General features: G+C 41.5%; 2 protein-coding genes across 7 annotated transcripts in view; one reads left to right on the plus strand and one right to left on the minus strand.

Annotated features, from left to right (window-relative positions):
- Positions 1 to 322: 322 nt before the first annotated feature.
- On the minus strand, positions 323 to 13,893 carry LOC135940168 (uncharacterized). 6 transcript variants are annotated; one of them, XM_065484951.1, is made up of 18 exons: positions 13,728 to 13,892; positions 13,111 to 13,194; positions 10,546 to 10,755; positions 10,420 to 10,461; positions 10,070 to 10,224; positions 8,920 to 9,173; positions 8,673 to 8,851; positions 8,149 to 8,417; positions 6,752 to 6,958; positions 5,864 to 6,103; positions 3,826 to 4,158; positions 3,310 to 3,558; positions 2,405 to 2,689; positions 2,084 to 2,101; positions 1,747 to 2,008; positions 1,349 to 1,536; positions 1,105 to 1,288; positions 323 to 1,050 (listed from the first exon to the last, which is right to left on the minus strand). In XM_065484951.1, the coding sequence occupies exons 2-18, from the start codon at positions 13,139 to 13,141 to the stop codon at positions 785 to 787; spliced, it is 3,372 nt and encodes a 1,123-aa protein (XP_065341023.1). In that variant the 5' UTR covers positions 13,142 to 13,194; positions 13,728 to 13,892; the 3' UTR covers positions 323 to 784. The 6 variants fall into 6 exon arrangements, with proteins under 6 accessions (XP_065341023.1, XP_065341025.1, XP_065341024.1 ...); XM_065484953.1 differs by having other exon boundaries at positions 6,758 to 6,958; positions 13,728 to 13,891; XM_065484952.1 differs by lacking the exon at positions 13,111 to 13,194 and having other exon boundaries at positions 13,728 to 13,893.
- A 6,986-nt stretch (positions 13,894 to 20,879) lies between these two features.
- LOC135939959 (uncharacterized) overlaps positions 20,880 to 27,557 on the plus strand; it is a 32,628-nt gene continuing 25,950 nt past the window's right edge. The window contains exon 1 of the mRNA XM_065484587.1: positions 20,880 to 21,030. The gene's annotated coding sequence lies outside the window, so the exon portion shown is untranslated. The remainder of the gene's footprint in view (positions 21,031 to 27,557) is intronic.

Below are 27,557 nucleotides of genomic sequence, written 5' to 3' on the forward strand. Positions count from 1 at the left end.
CCCTGAGCAGGACAAGGAAAGTAGGCGTGCTGGTGTGTTTTGCAGTGGGATAGGCTGATGGAGGGTGCGAGTACCAATCAAATCAAATTGGAGTCTCAGCGGAAATAGAAAGGCGGCAATCGTGCGTGCAAAAGCAATACACATAGGTTTGCATGAGAGGATGATATGAGAGTAAACTACGTAAATTGAGTAAATTATATAATATGTCTTAGGTAATATGTCTTTAAGTATTGATGTATTTATATTTTCCTTAAAATATAAAATAAGTCGGAAAAATAGAATAAAAATTGAATCGAAATTAAAAATGCGAAAGATGCCAAAGTTGTGCTTGAGGTTTTCATACGTTAAATAATTCAATCAATTGAATCTTAATTTTTATTGATTCCTTACTTTCAAAATGACATCAAATTCCAGCTAAGTTCAGGCATATAATACTAATAGTACTATAAAAGACGGCAGAGTCTAAAATAAATTAGTTAACAACTATAAATATATATGTGATTCCATTATTACGTAAAACATTTTTTTTAAATAAATATTACTATTCTGCTATTTATCACAGGTGCAATGGGTAATAATTATTTATTTGTCACTTTATGTCACCAAGATATTATTTTGTTTGGTCATTCAGTGCATCTAACTTTAGATTTAATAAACTAACAAAAATACGTTTTAAATTTTACGCTCTATTTCCCTCAAAATTGTTACATATTATTTTTATGTACACATTGTAGTATTACATTATGGACAAAATATCCAAATTATAACATATTATTGGGCAAATTTAAAACATTTGACTGGAGTCGAGTCCAGTGTTGCGACTGTGGAGAGTGAGTTCACCGTTGTTGGCAAACTGCAGTAGGGCGATTCCATGTCTTGAAGAGTCTTTGGCGTGCCGCCGACGGACGCTGGCTGGTGAGGTGGAGTAAATGAGACCGGCCCCGAGGGTAGAGTACAGACTGTGTCTTCGTTGCAGGTTTCTGGCGTTCCGACATGTGCTCAAAATGTTGCAAGCCATGTTTGTAGACTCAATTCTGCCCCCTGCTGATTCTAGGCGTGGAAGTTTGTGTTATTATGGAATTCTTTATGAATTATATACGATACCATTGCTCTTTATCCCAACTAATTCTAGAAGTGGGAATTCTGGATTCTTTAAAGTGAATTTGCCGTCAGACTCGAAGCTTGAGTGTTTTCTAGTTTGACGGCGAGCTCTGGATAATTTTTGCAACGCGTCCAACACTGGCTGTCGCTCATGGGGAGGCAACAGCGAAGCGACATCTTGAAGAACCTATGTAGAAAATAGGAACGTCACTAATATTTGTTACATATAACTTTTGGAAGAAGTTACTGAAATTTTGTGCATGGCAATGAAGGCATGCACAAGGCTGGAAAGAGCGAATTGTTGTCCATGTCGGCGCCGGTTGTCCAGAGCAACCGTCATTGGACTTCCGTCCTTCAATCGCTGATGCGCTGGAATTAGTGAACCGCAGTGTCCACTAGAGCCTCTTCTGTGGCCAAGGCGTAGAGTGAGTTCATCTAAAAATATGGATGCAGCGGCCAAATGTAAAAATTCCCCTTATTTCTACTTCTGAGAGCACCCCTATCGATTCACGATGGTGCTCTCTAAAGGAGAAGTAAGGGAAAGTTTTTCATTTGGCCACTGCATGGAAACTAAAGTTTTATGAAAGTTTCCAACAGTCTATTTCTATTCTTTCGTAAAAAAAAATATAAATTAAAATAAAGCACCTTGCGAAATGTTTGTCGGTCTGGATCCTTTTGCTGGTAAAGTGCGGCTGCGGCTGACCTGCTTTGACACCTGCGTTGGGCTGGTGTCTCTAGGCGAAGGCTGGATGGCCAAAGCGACGTCGCACCTGCGGACCACCCCTTTAGCAGGCGCCAGCACAAACTGCAGGCAGCCTGATCGCACCAGCTCACTTTGAGCTGATTTAGCCCAAGACCAACCCTTCTCAGCGGCGTCTTTCAGCACGGCAACACCTGTCCAGCCTTCCTGGGGAACAAATCAGCAGATTACAATCTAATTGTGTGGAAATAATGACTGCGGAACATTTTAATATCGATTTACCTGCTTTCCTCTGTCATCCTGGAAATAATTAAGTTATCGAATGAAATCAAAAGGCGCTCAAAAGCAGACAACTATTTGAAAAATTTCGGTAACTCATTCTTTTGAGTTTATTTCAATCATTTTAATTATCTAGATATTTTAATAAATTATCTTGCTTATTGTGTTGCATTTACTGTGCAAATAAATATTGAGAAAAGAAATGGAAGGAATGATGTCACCAAATTCAAATTAGATTCATATCCAGACCATTTTTTTAAAATTTTCAACTATTTAAAAGTTTTTTAAAGTAAGAAATCGAAAATTTTAGATAAGTTAACTAACCTGCGAGTTTAGCAGCATGGTGCAAAAGGCAGCCATGGCATTGAGCTCATCTTGCGCCTCTTGTCTGTGCTTCTTCCACTCTGGCAGATACCACACCGCCTCTCTGCTGGTGGCCCACAATTGCGTCAGGAAATTAGCCAGACGTCTTTTGAGGGCACGAGGCGCCAGCTCGGTGGCTTTGAATAGCCACTTTAGCAACAATCGAACCAAAGCCATCTCATTCTGCAAAACGCCGATGGCCAAAGGCTCACGACGCACTGAGTCGCACACCACTTCCTGCCACAACTGCAAAAGAGAATCAGTAACCTGATAGAGGAGAGTTCTATGTCCACTGATTAAAAAAGTTCCAATCCGAATATCTGTGATTGTTAGGGAATCATTTGTGTATTTCCCCCCCCCCTCTCCTCCAACTTTTCTTATTCTAGCAGCACTGCGGTACCCTAAGTCTTAGTCTAGACGTCGTTATCTCGATGAAATGAGTGTGAAATTTAAAAGTAAAAACAAAAATATGAAAGCCGCTCTTAAACGTTGATAAAACATGTTTTGTGAGCCAAACTGTTTCCAAAGAATCAGTATTTGGTGTTAATTTTTAGGGAAAGGCATAAGATAAGATGCGTGGCTATTATTCTAGCACATTCGGTTTTTTCTTGTTAATATAATGTCATAATGTCTAATAAAAAATTGACTGTTTCTTACTCTTTTTTCCCAATCAAGTAAATAAAGTAGAAACTATTGCCGGGTTAATGGAAACAATAAATGCATCTATAAAAAACTTTTTAATATTTCTATTTGTGTGTTTACCGGGATTAGATTTTATGGGAGCACCAAGGCAATGGATTTCACCCAGGGCAAGTTGCAGATCCATTATTTAGCCGCCTCTAATTTTCCATTTTATAGCTTCTCACCTGTTGTTTATCAGTCTGCGCTCTGCGCGTATTCTGTCTGCAGCGTCGTTTGACCTGTTTGCTGTTAGTCGTGTGCGCCGCAGATCCGAGCGCTTGATTTATGACCGCCTGCAGTAGGAAGAGGAAATCCTCGGTCTCCTCAGAGCCGCTGGAGCAGCGCAGGGAACCAACATCGACGGCAGCCTCGTTGCCCTCTTTGTACTGCGGCGCGTAACAGCACTTTGTGAAGCGCAGGAACTCGAGCATCAACTGCACATACACGGTGCGCCATTATAATTCAATCTTGGGAAGGAAATTGCACGTTATGCTAATTTTTATGCGCAGCTAATTTCAAACAACGCTGCTTTTAATGAGTTTAACCAGGAAAATTGATCAACTGCAAGCTCAACATTTTATTTGAAGGCACAGGGAGGTTATTCATGAAAATTCTGCGTGGCATAAAATTTTTAATTTGATTATTTTGGTCGGAAAAATATTTCGCTGTACAAAGATTATTAGATTTAACAAAATACATGCCTTAGCCAAGTAATCTAGTTGTCTGGATGAAAATTGTTCTGGCGTGGGTGGATCGCCAGTGTCCCGTCCGCAGCAAAATTTGCTGATTTTTTCGAATCGCGTTAGAGACGATGTCAGCATTTCCGGTGGCAGCGGGGACACGGTATTGAGGGCGTTGCCCCAGCGCCTGAGCAGGGCCGCTTCGAGGGCAGCAGCCCTGCGTTCCTCTTCCTCGCCGTCCCAGGACACGCCCTGAGGCAGCGGCGAAGTGGAGGTGCCGGCCTGGTATAGCCGCAGGAGGCAGTCCATCACCAGCTGCGTGTCCTCCACCATGGCGGCGTCGCACGCCTCTTCCTGTTTGGTGTCAATGAACAAAACAAAATTGTGTTAATGTGACTGTTCCGGGTCACGCATTGGCGCTCTTTCAGTCGGAAGTGCGGATTCATAGTCTGTTACGTTTTGTGCTGTACAGTATGACCACTTATATTTTGAGACTCTACCATGTTTTTTTTAAAATGGCTGCTTAACAAAAACTACTTAAGTTAGGCGGACGTCATTTACATCACAGCTTTATTACACGTTTGGTTACACATTTATTCGATATGGGCTCCATTTTTCTCAATCACGGCCTCCAGACGGGGTCGGACTCGGCTGCAAACCCTTTGAAGGTACTCTTCATCCATTGCACGCCATGCCTTCTTGATGGAGGTCTTCAGGGCTTCAATATTGGGGTGAGGCTTCTTGCAAGCATCCGCCTCGACTTTTGCCCAAACACTAAAGTCGAGGGGGTTCAGATCTGGTGAGCTAGCAGGCCACATCGTCTTGGACCAGAAGCCCGGCAGGTGCTGGTTTAGCCAATCTTGAGTCTTCTTGGACGAATGGGCCGGCGCACCATCTTTTTGGAATGTGATTTTTGTGTCCGACCCATATGTTGACTTCACCCAAGGCAGAACTTGCTTTTTCAAAATGTCTAAGTAGACCTCAGTGTTCACTTTAAGCCCTTGTTTTATGAACACTGGATTCATCTTCTTGCCATCAGATGCGACTAGTCCAAAGACCATAACACCAGCAGGATGCTTAGTTTTGAACAAAATTCGGATATTTTCTGGTACCTCAGATGCAGGTGACTTGCTCAGATACCTGTCAGTTTGGCTATTGGAAACTGCATCGACAGTGAACATCTTTTCATCTGAGTACAAAATAACACGGCGTTTCGTGCCTTTCTTCAAATCAGATAGCAGCTTCCTACTTCTTTCCACTCTCGCTTCCTTCTGTTTGGTCGTAATCAAATGTCTCTTGGTCCTGGCCCTCGACACGTACTTCAGATCATATTTCACTATTTTTCGGACCGTTTCGCAGCCCGCTGCGTACGAGCGTGCGATTTTTCTAATGGAAATCAGCGGATTTCGTTAAATCTTCATGCGAATGGCCCTCATCAATGCTGGAGTGCGGACGGGCGTCGATTTTGCAGTTCGGGGCTTCCTTGGGGTCTGGGCAGTATCACCAATAGCTTTTATGCGGAAGACGATTGCCCTGGAGCATTTGGTGAGGGCCATAATGTCCCGAATCGAGCGTTGGGCGCGGAGCAGCGAAAGGATTTTCTGCTTGTCGTGCATGTTGCATAACTACTAAGGGTCTGAGGTGATTTTCGCGCCATTATAGTTAAAGAGCATAAAGTGGGGAGTTGAATGATACAAATTTGGCGCGAAACGCATAAATAGTTCAAAAGTTATGCGCATGCAAAGTTAGTCTCAAAATATAAGTGGTCATACTGTAGGCGCTAAAATGCAATATTTTGTCACAGTTAAAAATAAATTGTTGAATAATTTATTGGAAATGTAAAAATACGGTTTTATTTGTATCAGTTTAGCTAGGATCGTGGTTATTTCCCTTGTCTGGGGGAGTCTATCAAAAAGTCGAGACGCAATCAAAATGCAGCTGAGATTTAACGACCCACCGCTTTCCTAGGGACTATAGAGAAGTGTTTTATCACGCAATAAATGCGTGTGTCTGCGCAACGCTTTAAGCGAATAGCGCTGTTCCTGCTTTATTGTCTTACGTGATCGCCGTATTTTGCGACGAGGGAGGCGTCGAGAGGCGTCTGGCACAGGATGTTGCAGTCTGGCAGGACCAAGTGCGACACATGGCGCGCCTTGAGCGCTGCCAGCAGCGAGTCCAGGGCGAGAAGTACGTGCGCCGCCAGTGACGCCGGCTCCCACGCATTCACGCTTGTCCACCGCTCTAACTGCTGCCACACAAGAGTGCGCAGCGTGTAGTCGTCCACGGTGGTCAGACTTTCCTGTTTTATAGGGATTAAATGAGTTATAATTGGAAATAAGTTTGTCACCGCAAAGCAAAGATTTAAAAGTTTCCAAGTTTCGATGGTTAATTACAGTTTTGACATTTTACACGTCTTTCGTATTTTGGTTTCATTAAAAAAATGGCTCAAAAATCATGATTCGTGCTCATCTGATGGTCCTATGACGATCGTAAACCCAGAATAAGCAGCCGATGGGATAAATTTCACTATCTACAGCACAATATACGGAATGATTTTAAACGGTAGTTTTTAGATTGAAATCTGAAAAAAGTTGTCTCAACTTTCATAATCAAACTTCATCGTTGCAAACTCATTATTAAATAAATTATTAACTTCAATTAACTTCTGATTAGTTTGAAATTGAAATTGAACTCTTGGAAAGTCTTGATTAATAATTTGATTTGCGAACAAGTAAAGCGAAAGTTATTTGTAATTAACACAAGATGAGTTTCTGTCATGCATAATGGAAGTCAGTTATTTATATGTCTGTGACGCACAACTGAAATTTAACTTTGCGCAAGTCAAATAAACCCGAAAAGCTATTTGGAATCATATTTGCAGCCACGAGGAAGAAAGAAAACAAGCATCTTTTTCTCTAATAGATATACAGGAAATAAAAAGAATTACACTGACTGAGTCGTCGTCGTCGTTGGCCTCTTTCTTCATTCTGGAGACCAAGTGCCTGAGGACATTGAGCGTCCTGCGGGGCGTGGACGAGGCGCAAAAGTGCTCGTCCAGCTCGAGTTCGAGCGTGGGGAAGGCGGCTGCCCAGGCAGAGCGGCGCTCCTCGCATCGCAAGTTAGGCGGCGGCGGCGCGGCCACTGCGAAGTAGCCCTGCGGCACACAGACGAGACTGGATTATGCAACCGGTTTGTCATTCAAGACGCGCGGGCTGTCTGATAAGAAAAAGAGCAGGCGCGCACATGGAATCGAGAATGAGCCGCGCGCGCGTGTATGTGTTTCTATTTGCTCCCGCGGCGGAAGAGAAATTAGCTGCGGGCCCGAGTATGAACAGTCGACAAGTGTCTAAGTGGATTACCATTTAATTTTTCTGCATTACGCTTAATCCGTTTACAATGACAAGCGCTGCGCGGAGAGGGGAGAATAAATTCAGGTTAATGGAATTGTTCTCTGCTGTTACTTTTCCAGCCTTCATGTAATTACAAATCAACAGCACCGTTCTTTCGAATTTCTCATCTGAATCAAACAGAGCAGGCATTTCCTGGCAAAGCAAAAAATGTGCTCCAGCCGAGACAAAAGAAATCGTTGAAAGAACACAACATTGAATTTGAAAAGTTTCATCCCACGCTAGCTTTGCACCCAGAAAATCCTGCTCTTCTCTCTTTTCGGAGCCTGAACACACACGCGCGCGCGCGGACGAGACGAGAGATAAAACAAAAGCGCGCAAGCAGTACAATGAGAACAAGTTTGTTGCTTTTGTGCAGGCGAGACAATAGAAAGTGAATGTGTGCTGACGAGAACCGCTTTTTGCTAAAAAAAATCTTTTACTGATTTGTAAGAGACAAGTTTGCTGATAGTTTGACAAGTCCGCAATCTATAAAGTTGCTCTAACAATCTCTTCATGACGGAGGTGCCCGTGTAATGTTTCATAAATGCTTCCCATACAAAACTACTTGGTTACACAAACATATAATTATTTTGAGGAAATGATCACTGCAGAATGAAACGCTTCAGATGCAAGCGAATATATAAAGTTATGCAATGGTTCCAAAATGTTAAGATCCACTTTCACTTTGAGATTTTTATAATCTCAATCGGTATTTAAGATTCCATAATACTGCTAAATTAAGTGTAAATGTTTAAGACAATTTAAATATCATCTTTAATTTAAAGCCTAATTCTTGGAATCAGAACTTCGCTAACGCGACGGCAAATTTAAATAACTCTTACGGCACTTTACATTTTTTTGCTAAAAAATATGACATTTTTTTATGACGTTCACGCCCTTTTACCACATTACTTTCCCAGAACCATGATATATTTATTTGAGAAGTGTCACTTACATTTTGCGTTGACTGGTAGGCGAGTAAGGCAAGTGGATGGTGCAGAGGCAGTCGCGAGGGGAAGGTGGAAGGGCCTAGGGGCCACCCTGACAGGGCCACCCCCACGTGCAGGTGCACTTTGACTATGTTGCGTGCATCAGGTGGGAATGCGAGTTGGAGGGAAGGGGCAAGAAAGCCGATGTGCAGGGTCACTGGCCCTGCACCATTTTCGTGCACCACGGCCAGCTGGAAGTCTCGTGGGTCAGGCGGCCGGCACCGCTGTGCTTCACCTGAGAAATCAAACAAAGTTGAAATTAGATGCAATAGTTTTATTTCAGTTTAAATTTCTGTTAAGTATTTATTTATCGTTCTTAAGTTTGATTTTCGAGAAAGTCAATTCTTGGGTACTTCAAAGAGCACCCTCCCGATGTGGTTCAGTGAACACCATGTAAGATAAGCACGATTGAGCAAATAATAGTGTGCTTTGCGACGAGCTCTCAATATAGAATCGTCTTTTGTCATACGGCTTCTGGCTGTATACTTACTGGGACCGTAGAAGAGCTGGTGCTGCGGTTGGATTTGGCAGAGGAGCTGCTGCAAAAGCGCCGCGTCCAGAACTTTACCCGGGCTGCCGCATACTCGCGACTCGTCTGTCTCGCTGTCGTTGGTGTTCGTCCCGGCCGCCTGGCTCAAAAGCATTGCGAACCGCTCCACGACGCGATCCCTGAATTCGCGAATAAGGAATTTATGTTACCCGCGAATTGTTCTGGGGGTGTATGAAGACTCGGTTACCTTCGGAGGCAGCCGGAGGGGGTGAGGAACTCTGCCCAGGCCTGTTGGGCCGCTCCCTGCGCAGGTTTGACCCTGAGCCAGCCCGGGGGCAGCACGCCTGCCTCACCCTCGTCGAAGAAGGCCGTGCTTGAGGCGACTTCTTCCGTCTCGCCATTGTCGAAGTCGCTATCAGCTTCAGGGGCCGGGTACAGCGGTGGCCACGACAGTGAGTCAAGCCTTATCATGTAGTGAAAGCGACGTCCGGGCCACGGTCGCTGCGCAATTCCAAACACACACACTCACTCAACGCACTTCATTTTTTGCTCGTTTTCGCCCTGCGGCCCCGCATTCGAGATCCGAAACTAAGGAATGCTCGTCAAGGCGATGTGGCCGAAATTTAAATATGATAAAAAATGGGTTTCTTTTAATACATTGATGATCGAATGAAGTAAATTTTCCGGTAAAGCTAGAAAATGTATATCTTTGACGGTTGAAATAGTTTGAAGACACATTAATTTTTATGTTCCATGTAGAAGGGTTTTTAAATTTTATTTTGTGTCAGTCAAAGTGTGAGTTTCATGGGTTAATGCCTCTAATTATTTTTATGCTGGCTTTAGTTTTATTGAAACTTTTGATGTTCAAAAGACTAAAAATTCCTTCATTCGTGAATCTATCATTTAGCATTATTAGTTGTGTCAATTTAACGAGACAAGGGCTCAGAATAAAATATAATATTGTTTAATGATATCGAAAATAAAAAGAAAAGTGATAAAAACCAAAGTATCATGCAATGTTATATAGTTTAGGAACCGCTTATCTGCCTTAAAAGAAGCTCATTGTCAGTTACATCCTCTCAAGCTGTTATTGACGACGAAACCATCAAACTTTATTGCCTTTGGGAAGTCAATTCTAAAGTAAATCTAGACCTCTTTTAAAACCAAATCCCGGGGATAAATCGCTTTGCCAGGGTTGACGAGCAATCCTTTAGCTCTTTCTCAGGGCGGCGGCGGATCGAACCGGAGCGATAAAAGCAGACGAGAGAGAGAGAGAGAGCGAGAGAGAGAGAGCGAGAGAGAGAGAGAGAGAGAGAGAGAGAGAGAGAGGAGGCAAGCGAACTGCTGCTTGCTGTTTGGCCCCGTGATAAAACGGCTGTAAATTTGCAATAACTTACATGCTCGGCACGTTCCGCCTTGGAAGCCAAAGTTGCGAGGAACTTGGTGGCGAATCGCGAGTCGAGGTCGGCCACCGTGCACAAAAGTCGCTGCAACAAGCGCTCTGTGGCCTGCTCGACCGCCGCCCGCGCCCGCTCCACCCCCGAGTCACCCTCTGGGACAAATATCAAAGGGTTAATTCGTAAAGTTTGCGGCTACTGTATAATAATTGGCTACGGGGGCTACATCCACGTAAGGTAAAATCAAGACTTTTGCAGCGAGTTCAGACAAAAATTTTGACTTGTTTTCGCTTTTTAATTAATCAATTATTGATCGAATAAATATTTTAGGACAATATTAAAGCTTCTACCTGGGCATTGGAAATTTTGGTAGGTTTGAAAGTCACCGCCGGCTGCAAGATTTCATGAATAAGAATCAAGCTAGCAATTCCACCTGGCTGCACAAGTCAGAGCCAATTAAATTGCATTTTCCTCACCTTCTGGCACGTCAACGGCTGAAATGAGCGAGGCGAATCGCAAATTGAGACGTGCTAGTTGGGGTCGCTTGAAGTTGAGCCCGGCGCACTCCAGTCGCAAACGCGGCCACAGTGTCGGCTCCAGTGATTTTTCCACGCTCTCCTCCAGTGAGTTGTTTCTGCCGAAACAGACCCGGCATTCGCGGCATCCTTTCATGCAGCCGAACACGCCTTAAATGTAAAAGAAGAAATGCAAGATAGCAATTGATTTACCGAAGTAAATTCCAAAGGTAAATTTTTATTACATTAGAAATCTTTCTTCGGTTAATTGAAAAATCAGAGAACAGATTGCAAAAGTAGTTCTTGACATTTGGGAATAAAGAATTGAATATTTCATCAAAACACTCTCGCTTTTTTATTTCTTCTTCTATCGACGATTTATCATAACCCTTTGACATTACAAAATGTAGTAATCTCACGTAGAAAATTCAAGTACGGTGGTAATATGTTAAAATTTTATTTTATGCACTCCGCAATCGCCCTTCTGAAGCTTCTATATTGAATGCTTGCTGGGTGAAGAGCAGCTTTTTGGTGAAAAAAGTAGTAGAAGTGAACGGCAAACGGCTTTTGCGCTGCGGTCGGATAGATTTTACTAAAGGGAGAGCTTACCGCTTTTTAAGAGCTTTGTACTCTTCAGACCATTTATCGAGGACGGAATCTTCAAATTAAAATCCCAATTGAATAGACCGGGCAGAAAAAACGACAGATTTACTGCTGCGTAAACCGCTTTAGATTTACATTGGATTTAATGCATTTGATTAAAGAACATTAGTTTAAAAATGTTACTGAAGGACACACAGTCAAAGGGAAAGACATGAAAAATAGGGAAATCGGCTGGTGCACTATGACAAATTAGATACAACCCTTGCGTAATTCAGAGTTGAATAATTGGTGTTTCTAGCTACTCATTTCGGAAAAAAACACGTTGCGTATACACTATGACCCTCACAAATAACGAAATAAAGATAAATATGGATATTAAAAGTTTACAATTAACAATTTCGCTCAACTAAACTCTATTGTGGATAAAATGGCGAGACATATTTGATATAAATTTATGCAAGATTGGTGGGTGGAACGCAAACGAACACTGGTAGCAAGTTTCGCCACGATGACGTCAATGAGGTCTGCCCAAACTTGCTGTTTATGCGGGACCACTTTTTGTCATTCCGATCTGATAAGTTGCAGTCCCTGAAAATGATGCGACCAGTATATGGCCTCATTTCAATCGACGTTTTACTCTTCGGCCACAAAATTATTTACATGAAAAATTTGTTCGTGGGCTGCGCTTTGCAGGTTCAGAGTAAAATGTTTTTAACTCTTATCGTATGGGAACAAAGCTGGAAAGCTTTTAGAGTTGGCTGCGCTAGAAGGAGGTCGGAATTGGCTCCAATTTGTAAGTGAGATGGAGAGAACGAAATGCTTTCTCACAAAGATCAACTAACATCAGTGCTTAGTTTTGTGCGGCAGCATGTATGAGTGCACATACATATTATGCGGCTCAAAGGACGTCGGAAGCAGAGTGCTTGTGCCAGCAGCCCTGCGCGCTCCCCGTTTCAATAGTAGAGTCGCCTGCGCTCCTGTCTGAATGGATGCGAGCTTCCGCGTAAGCAGAGCACAAAGGCGGCGCGAGAGATATAAATAAATTGCGTCAACAGGCGCCACGTTATTCATTTCATGGCAAAAAGCACCGGCAGCGAAGTCAACTTTGAAACAACGCACGTGTGATGTGCATTGCTACTGAGCTGAAGCGTGTGCACAACTCTGGAAACAAAAGTACATAATATAATTGCATGTACATCACGGGGTATATGTGCGCATATTGCCTCACAATGAGCGAGAGCTGCAGGCGCATACATTTTTAATTATAGCGTTCATTCTGCTCCATTAATTATTCTGCAACTTTGAACATATGACTGGCACGATTTATTTGTTTCATTTTAGTAGGATTTGAATTTAAATCAATTTTACCGTGAGAAAATAGCACGAAACTCAAGTTTCATCTCAACAATCAGATTCAAATTCCCCAGCAATGATTGAATTAATAACTTTAACTAAATGACACCCTCTTATTATGCTGTATAATTACGAACATTTTATTTTTAATATATTTTCCAAAGAACATAACCTATATGATTAAATGGCCAAGAGCAATTGTTAAATATAAACAGTTAACTTATTTTATATGCAAATTTATTATATTAAATCAATTTGAAAGAAGATAACGAAGCTTTGTGTGCAAGAGAATAACGAACGCGTAATTTGCATGCACATCAAGACGGCCTGTGAGATCATTAAGAGTAATCTAGAGCGGATTCTGGCTTCTGCTAAGCACATATGGGTGTGTGTGTGTGCCTCTGCAGAAGCCATTAGCCTCCTCCGAGTAATGTCCTGGGTGCTTATCCTGACCGGTTGGCAGCGATTACTCCACCATCGCTCCTATTACGCCGGCAAATGGCATCCAGATTGCATTTCCATCTGCGGCATGCTGCTTAATTGATAACAAATAATACACTGTTCGCTTACATGCTCCACAAACAAGTGACGTGACGGCCATGCTGGGTGACCGATTGCGAATGCTCAGTTTTACTCAAACAGGTCGCTTGCAATCTGGTGAGAGCCGGTGAAAGTTTTGAGTTAAATGCAAAATTTCTAAGCTGGAAACGTTTAATTATAAACTTTTAAAATAATGTTTTTTCTTAAAAAAGAGGCTATCACTCAAGTGATTAAAATCTTTATTCTATTCGGGATAAGTTTTTGTTTGAATGCCAATTTAATTCCACATTTTTTTGAACAATCTCATTTACCAGGTCAACTCCACTTTTTAAACAAAATTGATTCAAAATTATATCACTTCATCAATAGTCAAGTAAAAAAGTCTGCTGTTAAGTTATTAAAAAAACTTATTGTGCGCTGTGTCGTATTTCACATCCTACGATGAAAAATATTCAATTCGCTTTACAAAACCCGACACCGCCCACGCGGCAGGGAACGTCATCCGCAAATCCCCTCGGAATAAAAAGTTTGTACATAAATCACGATTCACGCGTCCACAAAGCAGTCTGCACGTGGACGTGCCGTGTGACACAAATAAGGCTCAAGTCTCACGCGAGAACCTTTATTCCCGAGCCTTTTGTACTCACCGGCTGCGAGTCCGCGGACGTCCATCGCTGTCCACACGATCCGAGATTGTGCCACCTGCCAGCGAGCGTGTCGGAACCACGACTGCAGCAGTAATTTTACTCGAGCTGGACCAGCGACGGCCGGCACTTCCGTTTTTTGACAATGGCACTACTTCCGACCGGTGCTGGATGGCTGCCAACAGCGAGCGCTCGCATGCAGCCACCCACACACGCACTTATTGGCAGTCGGTAGAGGGCCGTGGTCAATCAAATCGGTGTGCACAGCGGGCGTCACGCACCAAGAGGCGCGACTTTTCTCGTTTGACAATGTACACAGTTATTTACCTTCTGTACTAAATGAACTGCTCTTCCTAAGTCTATTTTTGTCATGGTAGGAGGAAAAATTGTCTAAATGCATGGCTATGCATGTCTGTTACTTTAATTGATCCATTATAGTAGGGCTGTGAATTTTTGACGTTTTTTTCGGGAATTGGTCGACTAAATTATTTTAGACTATTTTTCTGTACAATTAATTAGACGATTTTTCGAGACATCGACAAATGCACGAAGCACGAACTTAAAAAACACAGATCTTAAAATTGTTTTAAAACTAAAAATACTAAACTAGATAAAAATATAATTAAAGAACTGCATGAATAGTTTTATTATTTCTAAGACTGGATTATATTTTTCCTTTTCTTTACTTTACTTAAAAACAACTGGTTCAATGAATTATTATTATTTATATTATACAAAGTGTAATGAAAACACAATAATAATAATTACTCGATTTTCAATAATACGTACCGGTCTTACACAGAAAAAAATTAAATCTTCCAGTCATTAGTTTATGGCACATAAGAAGAATTATTTCTAACTGCTGCTTAAACTTCTGGTGGGAACGGGTAAAATTAATTTTGCAGTTGTGCTGCAGAAGTCGTAGTCTTTTACTTTCTCGTTTAAGTTCGCTCTATAGCCCGTCGTCCTCTGCTCGTGTTCATCAAACAAGCACTCTAAAGTGTGCTCGAAATTTTGCAATCTCTCGACGCGACAGCTCGGTTGACATTAATTGCGCAAAGTTTAATTACATCCGCTCTCCAGGTGGCGCGATCTGTTCGCCTCTTATCCACCTGCATTGTCATACATAGCATAATTAGTTTTAAAATGGCGAGAGGCAAAATGACAATGAGCGCAGCTCTTTTCTTTTGAGGACACCTTCAACGCGGATATCGTGTTTTTCAATATTTCCGCCAGAAACATTTTCCAGCGCGGAAAGTTGTTGAACAAAAACAGACTGACACAGAGTTTCAAAATTTATTGGTTGCAAAGTGAAACATTTTGCCAGAGGGAGAGGAGCATGTGTCTACCGTCTGGCGAAAATCTGCCTCTCTGACGTTTTCGCATTTTGTTGTGTTCTCCGCTTATCTGGTGCCGCGAGCTAGAAAATAAGCCGAGCGAGTGGTGGCGGCGGTGCGCTGTTGCGATACAGAAGAAACGCCTGTTTTTCCTGCCAAACGGAAAAAAGAGGCAAAGGTGAAGGCGAGGGGAGCTAACTTTTAAAGTCCCGGCCTGCGTACGTCACTCACGCTGCCACCCAGCATACATTTTGATCCTGTGCGAAACGCGATTTCAATTTGGCGCCGCACGCAAAAACATTTACGAACATAAGAGAGAGAAAAGCATGCGGAGCAAGAAGGCGTGACGTGTCGTCGGCAAAGCGAGTAATAATAACGCGGGCCGGCGAGCAGGATTTTCATTAAACTCGCTCTTTGTCGGAAAATTGAGAAGGCAAAACTCGCAGCGCAGCGGCGGCAAGAAACTCTCCTTTCTCCTTAATTTGTTTTCTTTCTTGTCGAGAACGGCGGGGTTCTCGCCAGCGAGACATAGCGGAAAGCGGAATGAATTGCGAGCACCACTGCAACTATTTCACTCACTCAGCTCTGCACCAACTTTTAGACACTGTTTGATTAAAATTTCGACGTTCACTGGATGTTCGGCAATTTTTTCGAAAGCTGGCGGCGCAGTCAAAATTTTTCATTACACGCATCGCGAAACTGCCGCTTATTGAGAGCCGAAAGATCAACACAATTTTAACGAAAACGCGGGAAAAGCACGATTCGCTGGCAGACGAACGAGTTTGTTTACGACTGACAACCCCCTATCCCGTTCCAACAAAGTCAAACTTTGCGAGAAGCTAATTTGCATGATGATGAATTTCGCCATTCATTTGCATCAAATTAAAAAGCTAATTAAAAAGTGATCCGTGCGCGCAAAAACTCTCTGGTCTCGGCTGTTTGTTCAGGCACGTGCACTTTTCGCAAATTATCGCGGAAAGCAGCATGTCAGAGCCGGGTGTAACAACAAAACACACATACACACTTCCCGGCCCAGGCAAACATACATATCCGTTTGTCAAACGGAATGGCAAATGCGTAAATGGAGCGCGTCGGCTGATCATTAAATTATCTCTGGCTGCTTAACACGCGCACGCGAAATGATAAAACATTAGCACATATACACGGAAAGCTAAATTACGCCGCAATGCTATACAGTTGCTGCCGAATTTATGTTTCCAGACTGCGCACGCAATTTACGCCTCGGCGTGCTGAGTGCGTGGAAAATCTGCTCCTTTCGGCCGGACGGTTTTGTCAGCAGCTTTATGTGTGCCTGCAGTGTGGTAGTAAATTGAGACACACGCCACGCTTGTTCAATATTTTTTATTGTTATTTCGACACTATTGATTTTCGTTAGGCGCTTTCTTCCGATACACAGACTCTCTACCAAGAAATGAGAGGTATTGTGTGCGTTCGGTCGAGGGAAGCTTTTCATTTCGAGTTGTCGATAGCAAAAAAAAAATAAATAAAAAAAATGCACGGTTTGTATGAGCGTAAATTTTCAATTCCGCTGTAATAACTGCCAATACTGCTTTCGTATCAGCGCGAGGAAAGAAAAATCAGTGAGACCTTGGCTACGAACTGGAAATAGAAATTGGTTGGTAAAAGTATTGAAGAAATTGTATCCAGATGAAACAAAATCAATATTTTGTGGTGATGGAATGCTTTTCTAAATATTCAAACTAAATTGATAGAGAAAACTTCGTCTTCGTGTTGCCGAGTATTGGAGAACTTTAATAATATTAGGAGGGATACTTTCAATAAATATCAATCGCGTTTAGCATTTAACTCTATATGTATGAACTATATAAAGAAGATGGTTATATTTTGAACGAATTTACACACATCTCGTTAGATTGTTGGTCAGTTAAAATTAAGACAGATGCACTGGAGGCTGGAGGAGGTTATGATTCTTTCACTTGAAATTAAATGCAGCTGTTAATTTCCCTGAATCATTGCTAAAATTTTAATTTTTGAGCAGATAACTGCATGCACTTAATTGGAACTGTATAAACTACCCTTTAAATCCTTGAATATCAAACTGTTTTATTAATTGAATTTGCAACTGTCAGCGAAACATTCATTTATAGAATCAGGGAAAATATCTTGTAGAACTAAATTTAATACAGAAGAAATTTTAATATTAAAAGTGACTCAGTCGCAATTGTATCAGAACAATTTCCGGGAGTTTTATAGTTTGAGACCTTGAAGCACTATTTATATGTGCAATGCTTTGGTATATACAATAAAGCATATGGTTTTAATAGTGTGCACCTTAAAGAGGATTAGGATGAAAAGAAAATGAAACTGGAGATGAGAAGGTAGCAGCCGTAAAAGCAGCTAACTCTGGCAGAGCTTGCCGTATATATTGTATCGCTTGTGTGAGGTTGTGTCTCCCTCTCTTGTTCATAAAGCTCGGCTCATTCAGCCTCGGGAGTTAATTTACAATCCTGCAAGAACAAAATGCTGCCGCCCGCAAGCCTCTCTCTCTCTCTCTCTCTCTCTCTCTCTCTCTCTCTCTCTCTCTCTCTCTCTCTCTCTCTCTCTCTCTCTCGCTGTGTGTGCACATACAAAAGAGGGCCGAAGAGCACATATTTGGAGAAGCGACTTTCGCGAATTTGCATATACGTTTCAACCGACGGTATACTGTTCATTGTCTGCTGCCTTTACTGTGTTGCGAACGAAAATAAAAATTCAAAATTGCATTGTATTTATTTTTAGAATTATGTAAATGTGCTAGAGTGAGAGACGGATGTGGGTATTAAAATAATATGAACAGGAGAATTTGCAGAGATGTTGATAATTATTAATAAAACGAATAAAACATTTGTGGATCTTAATTGGAGCTAATAAGTACATACAGAAAGGCTCTTAAAATAGATTTGATCAGTAGGGGCTCGTAATATTCAGCAATAAGAAATTTATGCAGCGATATTAAAATTTCTTATGAAATAATAACCCATTTTTCACCAATTTTCTGCTATGGATAGAAAGTGGAATTCCCTTAGTTTTAATTAAATTGGTGACATTTGCTTAAGTGAAAAAACTCGAAAAAAGATAAAATGAAATTGCAATTTAAAAATATCTAGTTTGCTTCCATTAAATAAGCAGAGACTGCAATTACCAAGAGGGAAACCAGGATGGTTCACCTCCGTATGCAAATCAGTGAGTGTAGCGAATTTTCCGCTCTGGAGAGGCAGGCGAGATACCTTGTTAATTAATGAATTGCGCGGCACGTTAGCTGCAAAATGCAAATTTATCGCGCCGTGTCTGAGTGATGCGTGGGTGGGTGGGAAGTGGGAACAGCATTGCCCGATATTATCGCAGACGCGAATTCGGCGCCAGCCAGCGAGCGTACAAAGGAGAGCAGGCTGGTCGGGGGAGAAACACCGCAGCAAGCCCCAGCGGGCACCGGCAAAGAAGGGCTTGATGAGGCGCACATGCTCCGGCCCTCTTGCTCTCGCTACGTGGACAAAGGAGCGCGCGGGCTAACGAAGCAAAAGGCCTCCCTCTCTGTTTGCCGCTAATCGCAAGGGTCGCTCTATGCAATTAATTATGAATTTTGCTTTTTTAGCCCAACAGCGAGGAGAGCCTACATTCCAAATTCCTTCAGCGTGTTTTTGTTTCTCAGAGGAAATCCATGTAGGACGACACGTTAATAATTAAGAGGTGTGTCTGTGAGCAAGAGGATACGTAATTTCCATTTCAGCACACTCAAACTGCGAGTGAGGCCGCCCAATATTGAAAGGGAACGTTTGGTAAGTAAAATCGTGCACACATTTCAACTTTAATTAGAGTGGTGTCATCGCAACTTTTTCTAGTAATTCTTGGAAGTTTAAATATGCAAGGTTTTTTCAAATTTACCGGAAAGATCGGTGGCGTGGGTGCTTTGAATTCATATATATATATACTAGTGATGTATTTCACTTTTTTCAAACTTTTCATTATTTTAAAATAAAAATGAAAAGATAGCAATTGAAAACCGAACTCTACACTTGCTTCACATCCACTAGTTCCAGCGTTGCAGTAGGACCTTACTTCATGGGTGCATGAATACATTATTTATTAAATCGATGCAGAAATTAGTCGAGAATTTGACAAAGAGGACAAAAGTAATACAGTTCTTAATTTCTCTAAATAAAACCTCAAGTTGAAATCTTTCCCTGTAAAATATTTGCATTAATTTAATACCTAACGCAAATTTTCAAGGCTGTTCATACTAAAATGTCACCATTTTCTCGATCGACTACATCAATATCAACAGTTGCGAAAGTCATGAGCGGTCTTCGTCAGCATAGGCATTTTTCACAGGCACGAGGCTGAGTTTTGCATCTGGTGCGCCCTCGGGCCATCAATCAATGTTCAATCTGCTATCTCCTCGCAGGCAAGAACGTTTTCTCAGCGAGATGCCCGAGATTGAGCATATACGCGAGCACGTGCTCGTCATATTTGGGTATGGGGATGAAAAGTAAATGAACTGGCGGATTTTTTAAAACGCTATTTGCCTCAAGGCAGAACGTGCCAAGACTCGACCAGCTTATTAATGCGTCTCTCTTATCTTGAAGGCTAAATCGAAGATCATATCTTGGGAAATATTTTTCTCTCTTAGACTATATTGCAGGGAAAAATTGTAGCGAATGTTTTTCTTCAATAACTTAACAAATGCGCAGGAAAGGAAAACTGCTCTGAATTTTCAATATTCGCTTAAATATTTAGTTGCTGTTTTTAAACAATTTCGTACATGCAACCGTGCTACTTCAGTTAACAACATGTTGAGCAAACCCATGAGCCGGCCACTGTATATTCGCTCGCGTAAAACAGAAGTTGCTTGCTCGTGCTCACAGCAGAGTATTATCATTACCGCCCATTCAGGTCAAAATCCTCATAAAATTTGCTGGAACGAGTCCAGCAAAGTTTCACCGACAAAAACAAACAATCAACTAAGCCGGACGAGCGCGTGTCCAAAGTATTTTTGGCACCCTCGAACGGTAGATTTTGGCGCCAAAAGGTATAAAGCGAATAGGCAAGGAGAACGGGGATGAATCATCTTTCAAACTAATTTCTGCCATTGAAATTACGGAAATTACACTTCTACTTCATGCACTGCCCCTGTTGCACTTGCATCAGTCTATCCATGCAGTTGGTAGATATTGCCTTTATCAACTAATATGACACAAAATGCAATTACTAGTCTCTGTTGTCATCCTCCCGCTGTGCCAAACACACAGGGACAGCGCCAAAGGCAGTTTGCACGCTCTAAAATCTGATAGCTTGCGAGTGATGTAAAATTGCACAATTTTACTCCGCAAGGGAAACGTGTCATTTTGTGAAATTTTTGGCAGAGACCCAATAGATTTTTAGCTTGTGTGGTAACACTACATCCAATTGTCAAAGGAAATAAAAATAGAAATCAATAATTTAAATATCGGATTTTTATTTGACTTTTTTTGACATAATCGGAAAAATGGACGGAATTTACAAAAATTATTTAATGACACAACTGCGTAAAAAATTGAAGTAATGGAGCATCTAAAAACGAGCTATCAAAGTCTCAAAGAAAGTTGTATTCCAGAATTGAATGAAGCAGACATTAATTCGCATTTGCCTAATCGCATTTAGCATCGTCTGGGGGATTGGCCGAGCCCTTCCTGTGACGTTAATCTGTGATTTTGGCGCCAAAAGGTGGCAAAAGTGGCGCGAGTGGGGCGCGGGGTCCGGTGGGGGAGGGGGCGGCTCGGAGGGGTGGCTCCATTGGGCTGCTGCGAAGGGAAGCTCGGCGGCGGTGAATCGATTCGTTCATCCAGTGGTGTGCGCGACGGCTGGCCGGGCTTGGGCCGGGCGGGCGGTCGGTCGGTCGGTTGGTCTTCAGTCCTCCTCCTCGAGCCACGGGATGCACCCTCCAGCCGACGACCCTTGCCACCACGACCAGGGTGAGTTCGCCAGTTAGTGTCCGACTTGGCTCGCTCTCCAAACACTTGGCACGTGTCCCTAGGGTAATGCCTGAGGGTTTGTTTGGGTGTGATTCTAAGAATGAATTTAAGTGGCATGTTCGGCAACCAGACCCAAACAGACTTTTATTTATTATTACCGGTTTCATGTCATATAAAAAAAGTTCAAGCTGAGTTAAATTAATAACTAACTGCTTCTCTTTAAAAAAGTGGAAAGAAATGAATGAAAGATTTTATGAAAGAACTTTCCCATTCATTGAGCAGATACTTCTGAAGTCTCTAGCCTTAGCATTAATATTTTATCATCTCATTAGCTTATTGAATGAGTTTTCTCATAGAACAAACACCGTCTGGAATATCTCATAGAGCAATTAATTTGCTCATTACAGAAAGGACTCGTTTATTAAAAGTTTTCTTTTGAATTCAAAGACCAATTCATCACTCGTATGCAAATAATTTCAAATTTACATTTTTTAGAACACGCACGCTGAATATATTTTGTGAAAAAATGCTGAGGTCTTTTCTGCACTGTAAACTAAATTTTAGGCAAGTTCAATTAAATTTCAATCCGACAGCTGCTCATGCTTAAAACCCACGTCGGAAAGAGAAAATACCCTGCGGCCTCACGGGAAATTTCGAGCTTCACTAAATTTAAAAGCACTATGCTCCCCGAGAAAAAAGCGGCCTGTGCTTTTCCAGCGACACTTTTCACCTCCACTTCCTATTCTCGGAATTTTCCGTTTGTTTTCTCTTTTACAAAGCGGCGCAGGTGGTTCGCTCCTCTTTCTTTTCGCATAAAATTTATAAAAAGCACCGTCGCGGTTTTTCATCACGTCGCTCGTGTCGTATTCGCGTGTTTTTTGCTCGACAGTGGGTGTGGTCTGGCTCAAGAGCAGATTTTAGGGCAAAACTGCTCTAGGATCTATACACATGGCCGCCTACAATGATTAATCTATTTCGCCTTTTTCGCGTTCGTGATCATAAAAGACATTAGAGGGACTCATGCACATTCTAAACAGAAAAGGGCAACGGACTGCCAAGGGAGCAGATCGGGAGGAGGCATCCGTGCAATAATTATTAGGTTCCGTACATCTGGACCCGCCTTAACGACTCCTAATGCGACAAAACTAGAATTAGCAGAACTGCGTGGGTTTATTCGAGTGTGTGATACTCAAAATATAATAAAATTTCTAATGAAACAGTTAGATTTGGTAGCACAACGAAAATTTTAACGTTTCAATTTATTTTTTATTCATTATATATGGAATCTTTTTATAAGGGTTTATTTTAGATTCCTCGCTTTTTTAAGGTTGCTTTGTCATGACGAAAAATTGAACATTTTACTCTTTGTCACCGTGTCCTGCAATTCAGAATTGAGCTAACATCGATCGAGATTGATTTTTATGCAAAAAGATGTGGGGTGTTATACCTGTCATAAAATTTTATGCTAATATTAATTGCAATGTGATGTTCATTAACCATTTCAGAACGTGCGGAGTTCGTATTTTATTGTTATAATCCTAATTAATTATATGATTCAATTTTATCGAATGTGCTGAAAAGAAAATCCCGCGTCTGCATTAGCACATGCTGCGCGCATCTGTGTTGAAACTTTGTTTGCGAACACTTTTTACATGCACCACACAAACAAACATTTTCCATTTCAGCGCGCAATATTGATTTCGAGCCGTCAGAGCCCTAATGTACGCACTGCATCCGCCAAATAGTAAAGAAGAAACGGTGGTACCACAAACTTTAGCCTGGTGAAACTTTCTTTCACAACTAACCTCGCAGGTTTAATTCTTAAGCGGCCGAGGCAATAATTGAAAAGCGGCTCTCGTTTATTCCGTCCAGCAAAAGCAGCCGCAGAGAGACCGCAGAGAGAGCAACTTTGGTCCTGTTGCTCGTCTTTGGGCGCCTTACTTGCGCTCGAGTTGCCGATTGTGTGTCGAAAAGGAGGGCCGGCTGCGAACGTGGAAAACTTTTTATCTCGGCCAGCGGCAGCAGCGGAAACACGAGAAGGAATGCTCGCGTTAATTAATTATGAGCCAGGAGGAGCCGCCGCCGAGATTAGAGAAACGGAGAGTTTGCCACTTTGGCGAGAGCAGGTGCGCTGTTATCATTTAGGCCGACTGCCGCTCTCGCCCCTTTAATACAGAGGCCGGGCGTGTATTTCAAGGGCCTACGCCCGGCAGCCAGTTCGCCCGTAATTAACAGTAATTAAAAAAAGCAGGAATCTGCCGGATGGTTTCTAATATTTCTTCATTACCTTGCTGCTTTCTTGCTGACTTGAGCTCCAGAGCGGTAAAAACATTTTATGTGTTTAGATTTTGTTAACTGCCTGCGCAGATGAGGCGGGTTTCGCTAAAAAATTTATCTAAGAGGATTTCTCCTCTTGCGGGAGCGAATTTAAACAAATATAAACAGGCATTTTTGCCGTTAAGGGTTAAATTACATTCCGCTTCCTGCAGATGTTATTTTTCTGTTTTGAAACATAAACTTTGCGGCTTTCAGCTCAGCGAGATATTACCTTTGTAATTGATCGCTTAGGTAGTTAAGCGCTGGTTCTGAATGCCCTTTCTTGCCATTTATTTCCATTTAATGCTCTTTTTACCATTTGGACTTTTATTACTGTTTACAAGAATAAAAATCGAGTTAAATGACTACATTTTTCAAAATTATTCACCTTACCTATGAATGTCATTTTTTGGGTCGGATCAAGAATTTTCGGTTCGTGCCTTTCACAGTGCAGAACGTACTAGCCAAATTCTATTTTTGAATCAATTTTTTATTGAACAGGAAAAAATCAGATATTTAAATCCCGGACAAACCCCTTGATGCAACCAAACGCCAAATATAGAATAGTGTCTACTTCTGCCAACAAAAGTTTGTAAATTCATATTGTGGTAAAGCTTCCTTTATTTTGGCTTGAAAATTGATGTTTGGTTGATCTAAATTTATTAGAGAATTATCAATATTCATTAAACACACAAATGAAACTGTTTAAGAATGGAAAAAATTACGAACGTAGATGCGTAATAAGATTTGCAAAATCTAATTTAACCTTGACTAGATTTAGAGATTAAGTCAGTGGATTTAATTTAATACCTCTGCAGTGTCGCTAATTGAAAGGAAACTGCAGCACATTTGCAAGAAAGACGTCATCAAAATCGATTATGCAGCTAACAGTGTTTGGGCTAAAATAATAACGCCTTAGCAGCAGCAGACTTGCCTCCAGATTATTAGCTGAAGGAGCGATACTTGAGCAGTAGGAGCGAGGTGTTATGTACACCCTTAATTAATTAAACACGGTAAGCTGTCGCCGAGGGCACTCTTTTCATCGCCAGCGCCGCCTGTCCTTTTTAATCTGGCCGCCCGGCCCGCCCTCCGCAGCACAGTGCAGTAGTCTATGTATTTATCGAGAAATCCGGCGGAATTTCCATCTCGAAACCCGAGAGCAGTCGCTGTCGTTTGTGAGCTAACGACATGGAATTAGAAACTGAAACGCGCTCTCATCTTACTGTCATCTACGTGGAAGAGAACAGCTTCATATGTGCTCAGCGGAAGCTAGGAAACAAATTTAATTTCGCCTCAGCAGCTCTCGTAACTGCAAAGCGAGCCTTTTTGCCTAGACTGGAATAAAACTAGTTTTGAAAATGATGCTTTCAAGGCGTAAAGTAATAAATATGCTGGCATGCTGTGTGGAATAGAAATAAATGGTATAAAGATTTTCGGTAGAGCAACGTTACTGCTTTATTGAAAATAAATCTAAATGATTCCACGTAATTACAGTTAGTTTCATCTTTGATAACTATTAATTATTTATGTTTAAATTGTAGTTGTTTTATCCAGAGATTTAAAATTTTCATGGGATAAACCAATATATTATCGACCAAATATTTTTAACATAAAGAATGCTGGGTAGCAAACGTCTTCAATGCGTTTGACAGTATTCATATTCATGCTTTCAAAGAGGCATCTACCACAATCTTGTTTGAAGAAGAAAAATGACAGGAATTTCCAATTCCCCTCGTGGAATTTGGCCCCTTGCCTTTGAAGTCGAGCATCAACTTCGTAGAAATCAAATATTGGACGTGCAAAGATGAGTGATGCTTCAACCATAAACGCAAACTTTCCTCGCAAGTTTAAAGTTTGCCCGTTCATTTCCGATTCAAATCATTTCACGCCACACTCAAACTAATATTCCGCAACGCCACTAATTTACGCAATTGGTGCGTCGCCCAACTCCAGCCACTGTAATTGGAATTAGGTATACACACGCTCGCGGTAATTGGACAAACACGGAGTGGCGGGCAACGTTGGCCATGCTCGCGTTACATTTGCATGAGGCGTGCTACTGAGGCAAATCGTGTGCTGCTCACTCAGTCAGCCGAGTCAGGGACGCACGGTCGGCGGCTGCTGCCTGCCTGGCTCAGGGGACAGTTCATAAATCATTGATCTCGGCTTTCATCGGCCCGGCTTTCATTGTCAAATAGAGCAGAGTGCGTTTGCTTTGAGTAATTCAGCATGTTTGCGTCCGCTCCACCAAGCTCAGATTAGCTTCGTTCAATTGCAATTTCTGCCCAACCCTCTCTTTGGCGGCGAGAGTGCGAAAGGATAGAAGCTTGCTTGTTTGTCCCTTTTGAAATAGTGATTGCCACTCTATTCGCAGGAAAGAGTAACTCTAATTTTGTGACAAACTCGCATCCGCACGCTGGTTTGAACTAACTTCTGTTCTATTTCCATGGAAGATATTATTAATTAATTTTATTTCACACCAAAGGCTCTCCACACTAAAATACCATTGTATTGATCTCCATCATATTTTCCTAGCATTGTTTTTCTAATAAAAAAAGCTTATTAAACGACTAGGCGTAAAATACCAAAATTATTACACAGATCAAGTTTTGCACAGCTTTGGTGTTTTCCTCAGAGCCATTTTTCGTGCCAGACACTTTTGAATCTGCTATATTTTACAAATCTCGCCGCAGGATTTTCAATTACATCCAACTTTTGGTTCATAACGTAGAAAAACTGAATTAAAAATGTCATCGTTATTATCATGTGATATTTTTCACAATTTGGCCAATTAAAATACAACCTTAACTTAATTTTAAAATGAAAAGAAACAGAACAGTATTGGGACACATGCCTGTTGGTAAAAAGAGCACCGTGTTGGTTTCCCATCAACACGGTCCGTTTCATAAACTTTCGTACGCAGTATTCATATTAAAAAAGAGGATAATAGAAAAGAATAACTCATCAACATTTAATGGTGGGAATTGTTTTAGTTTTGTGACACAGTTCCTCAAAAGGTTTAAAATATGCTACTGAAAACTTGAAAAACTAACTTTAATCTAAAAAGGTTTTGTCGGTTTTGTCGAATTTTTACTCTTCAACCTGCAATAGAGATCTGCATAATAGTTGTGTTCAAAACGAGGACCTCTTCCGTTTTAATTGCCACTTTATTCTTTTATTTTTCAAAAAACGTTTTACTGCCATTAAAAAAAGATAGTAACTGGCATCATCACCTTTTTCACGAGTTAACAAATGAATTACCAAGTCGGAGTAACCACTATGAATTTTCCCTTTTTCATCAGTGCGTCATTAAACATATACGAGGCCACTAATTAACACAATGTTTGCACTCAAAGTTAGTCAGACCATAGCTGTGTTTGTGTTTTTCTAGCACAGATTTCTATGTTTCTGCTGGTAGGGAGCGCGTCGGTTCTGTTTGCAGTCCGTTGGGGTGCAGGAGCATTTGAGGGAGGAATTTAATTATACGCGCGCGGGTGGCAAAAATTGTGCCCGCGTCTGTTCCTAATTAGAAAGGGCCATGCATATTGGGGTTGGGAGAGAAAGCGCTCGAGGTCGGTCATTCGCTTTTTCTTCTTCTTCTCCTTCGAAGCTGAAATTCAATTATTACGCAAGTTACGTGCCTCTTCTTTTCTCTTTTTCGCACTCTGAAAAACTCGATGACGAAACGCCTGCGGTAGAGCTTTAGAAAAATCACGGCAAAACAAATTTTCGCTCTTTTTGGAGAGCTCAGTTGCAGAAAGAACGAAATAAATGAGTTCATTTTGGAAGGGCGAGATTAAATTTGGAAGCTCATCTTGAACAATTAGCAGTGATAAATATTTCGCATTTTTTCCTTGAAATGAATTTCATGGCTGCAACGCAACAAATCAAAATTTCTTTTATAGCTTTAAATTCAGATCTTTTGATTGTTGTAAGCCTATTATAACAAGTTTTCCCTTTAAAAATGTATAAGCCATTAAATTACGCAGAGAAATCTAGTACTGCATTAAGAGCTCAACGCTTTTCTTGCTGCACTTTGTAATCAGCTTCGGAAGACTTAAGAAGTAAAACGTCTAATTAAAAGGACATTTCAAAATCAACAATTTTGTACCCCATTAGAGGTATTAAAACATCAATTTATTGATCGAATTTGAAATCCTCCTAATAAACGATTTTTAATGAAGTCGATATTACTCTAGACACTGCTTCAA

The sequence above is a fragment of the Cloeon dipterum genome, chromosome 3 (genome assembly GCF_949628265.1).
Source record: "Cloeon dipterum chromosome 3, ieCloDipt1.1, whole genome shotgun sequence".
In the NCBI taxonomy this organism is placed as follows: Eukaryota; Metazoa; Arthropoda; class Insecta; order Ephemeroptera; family Baetidae; genus Cloeon; species Cloeon dipterum.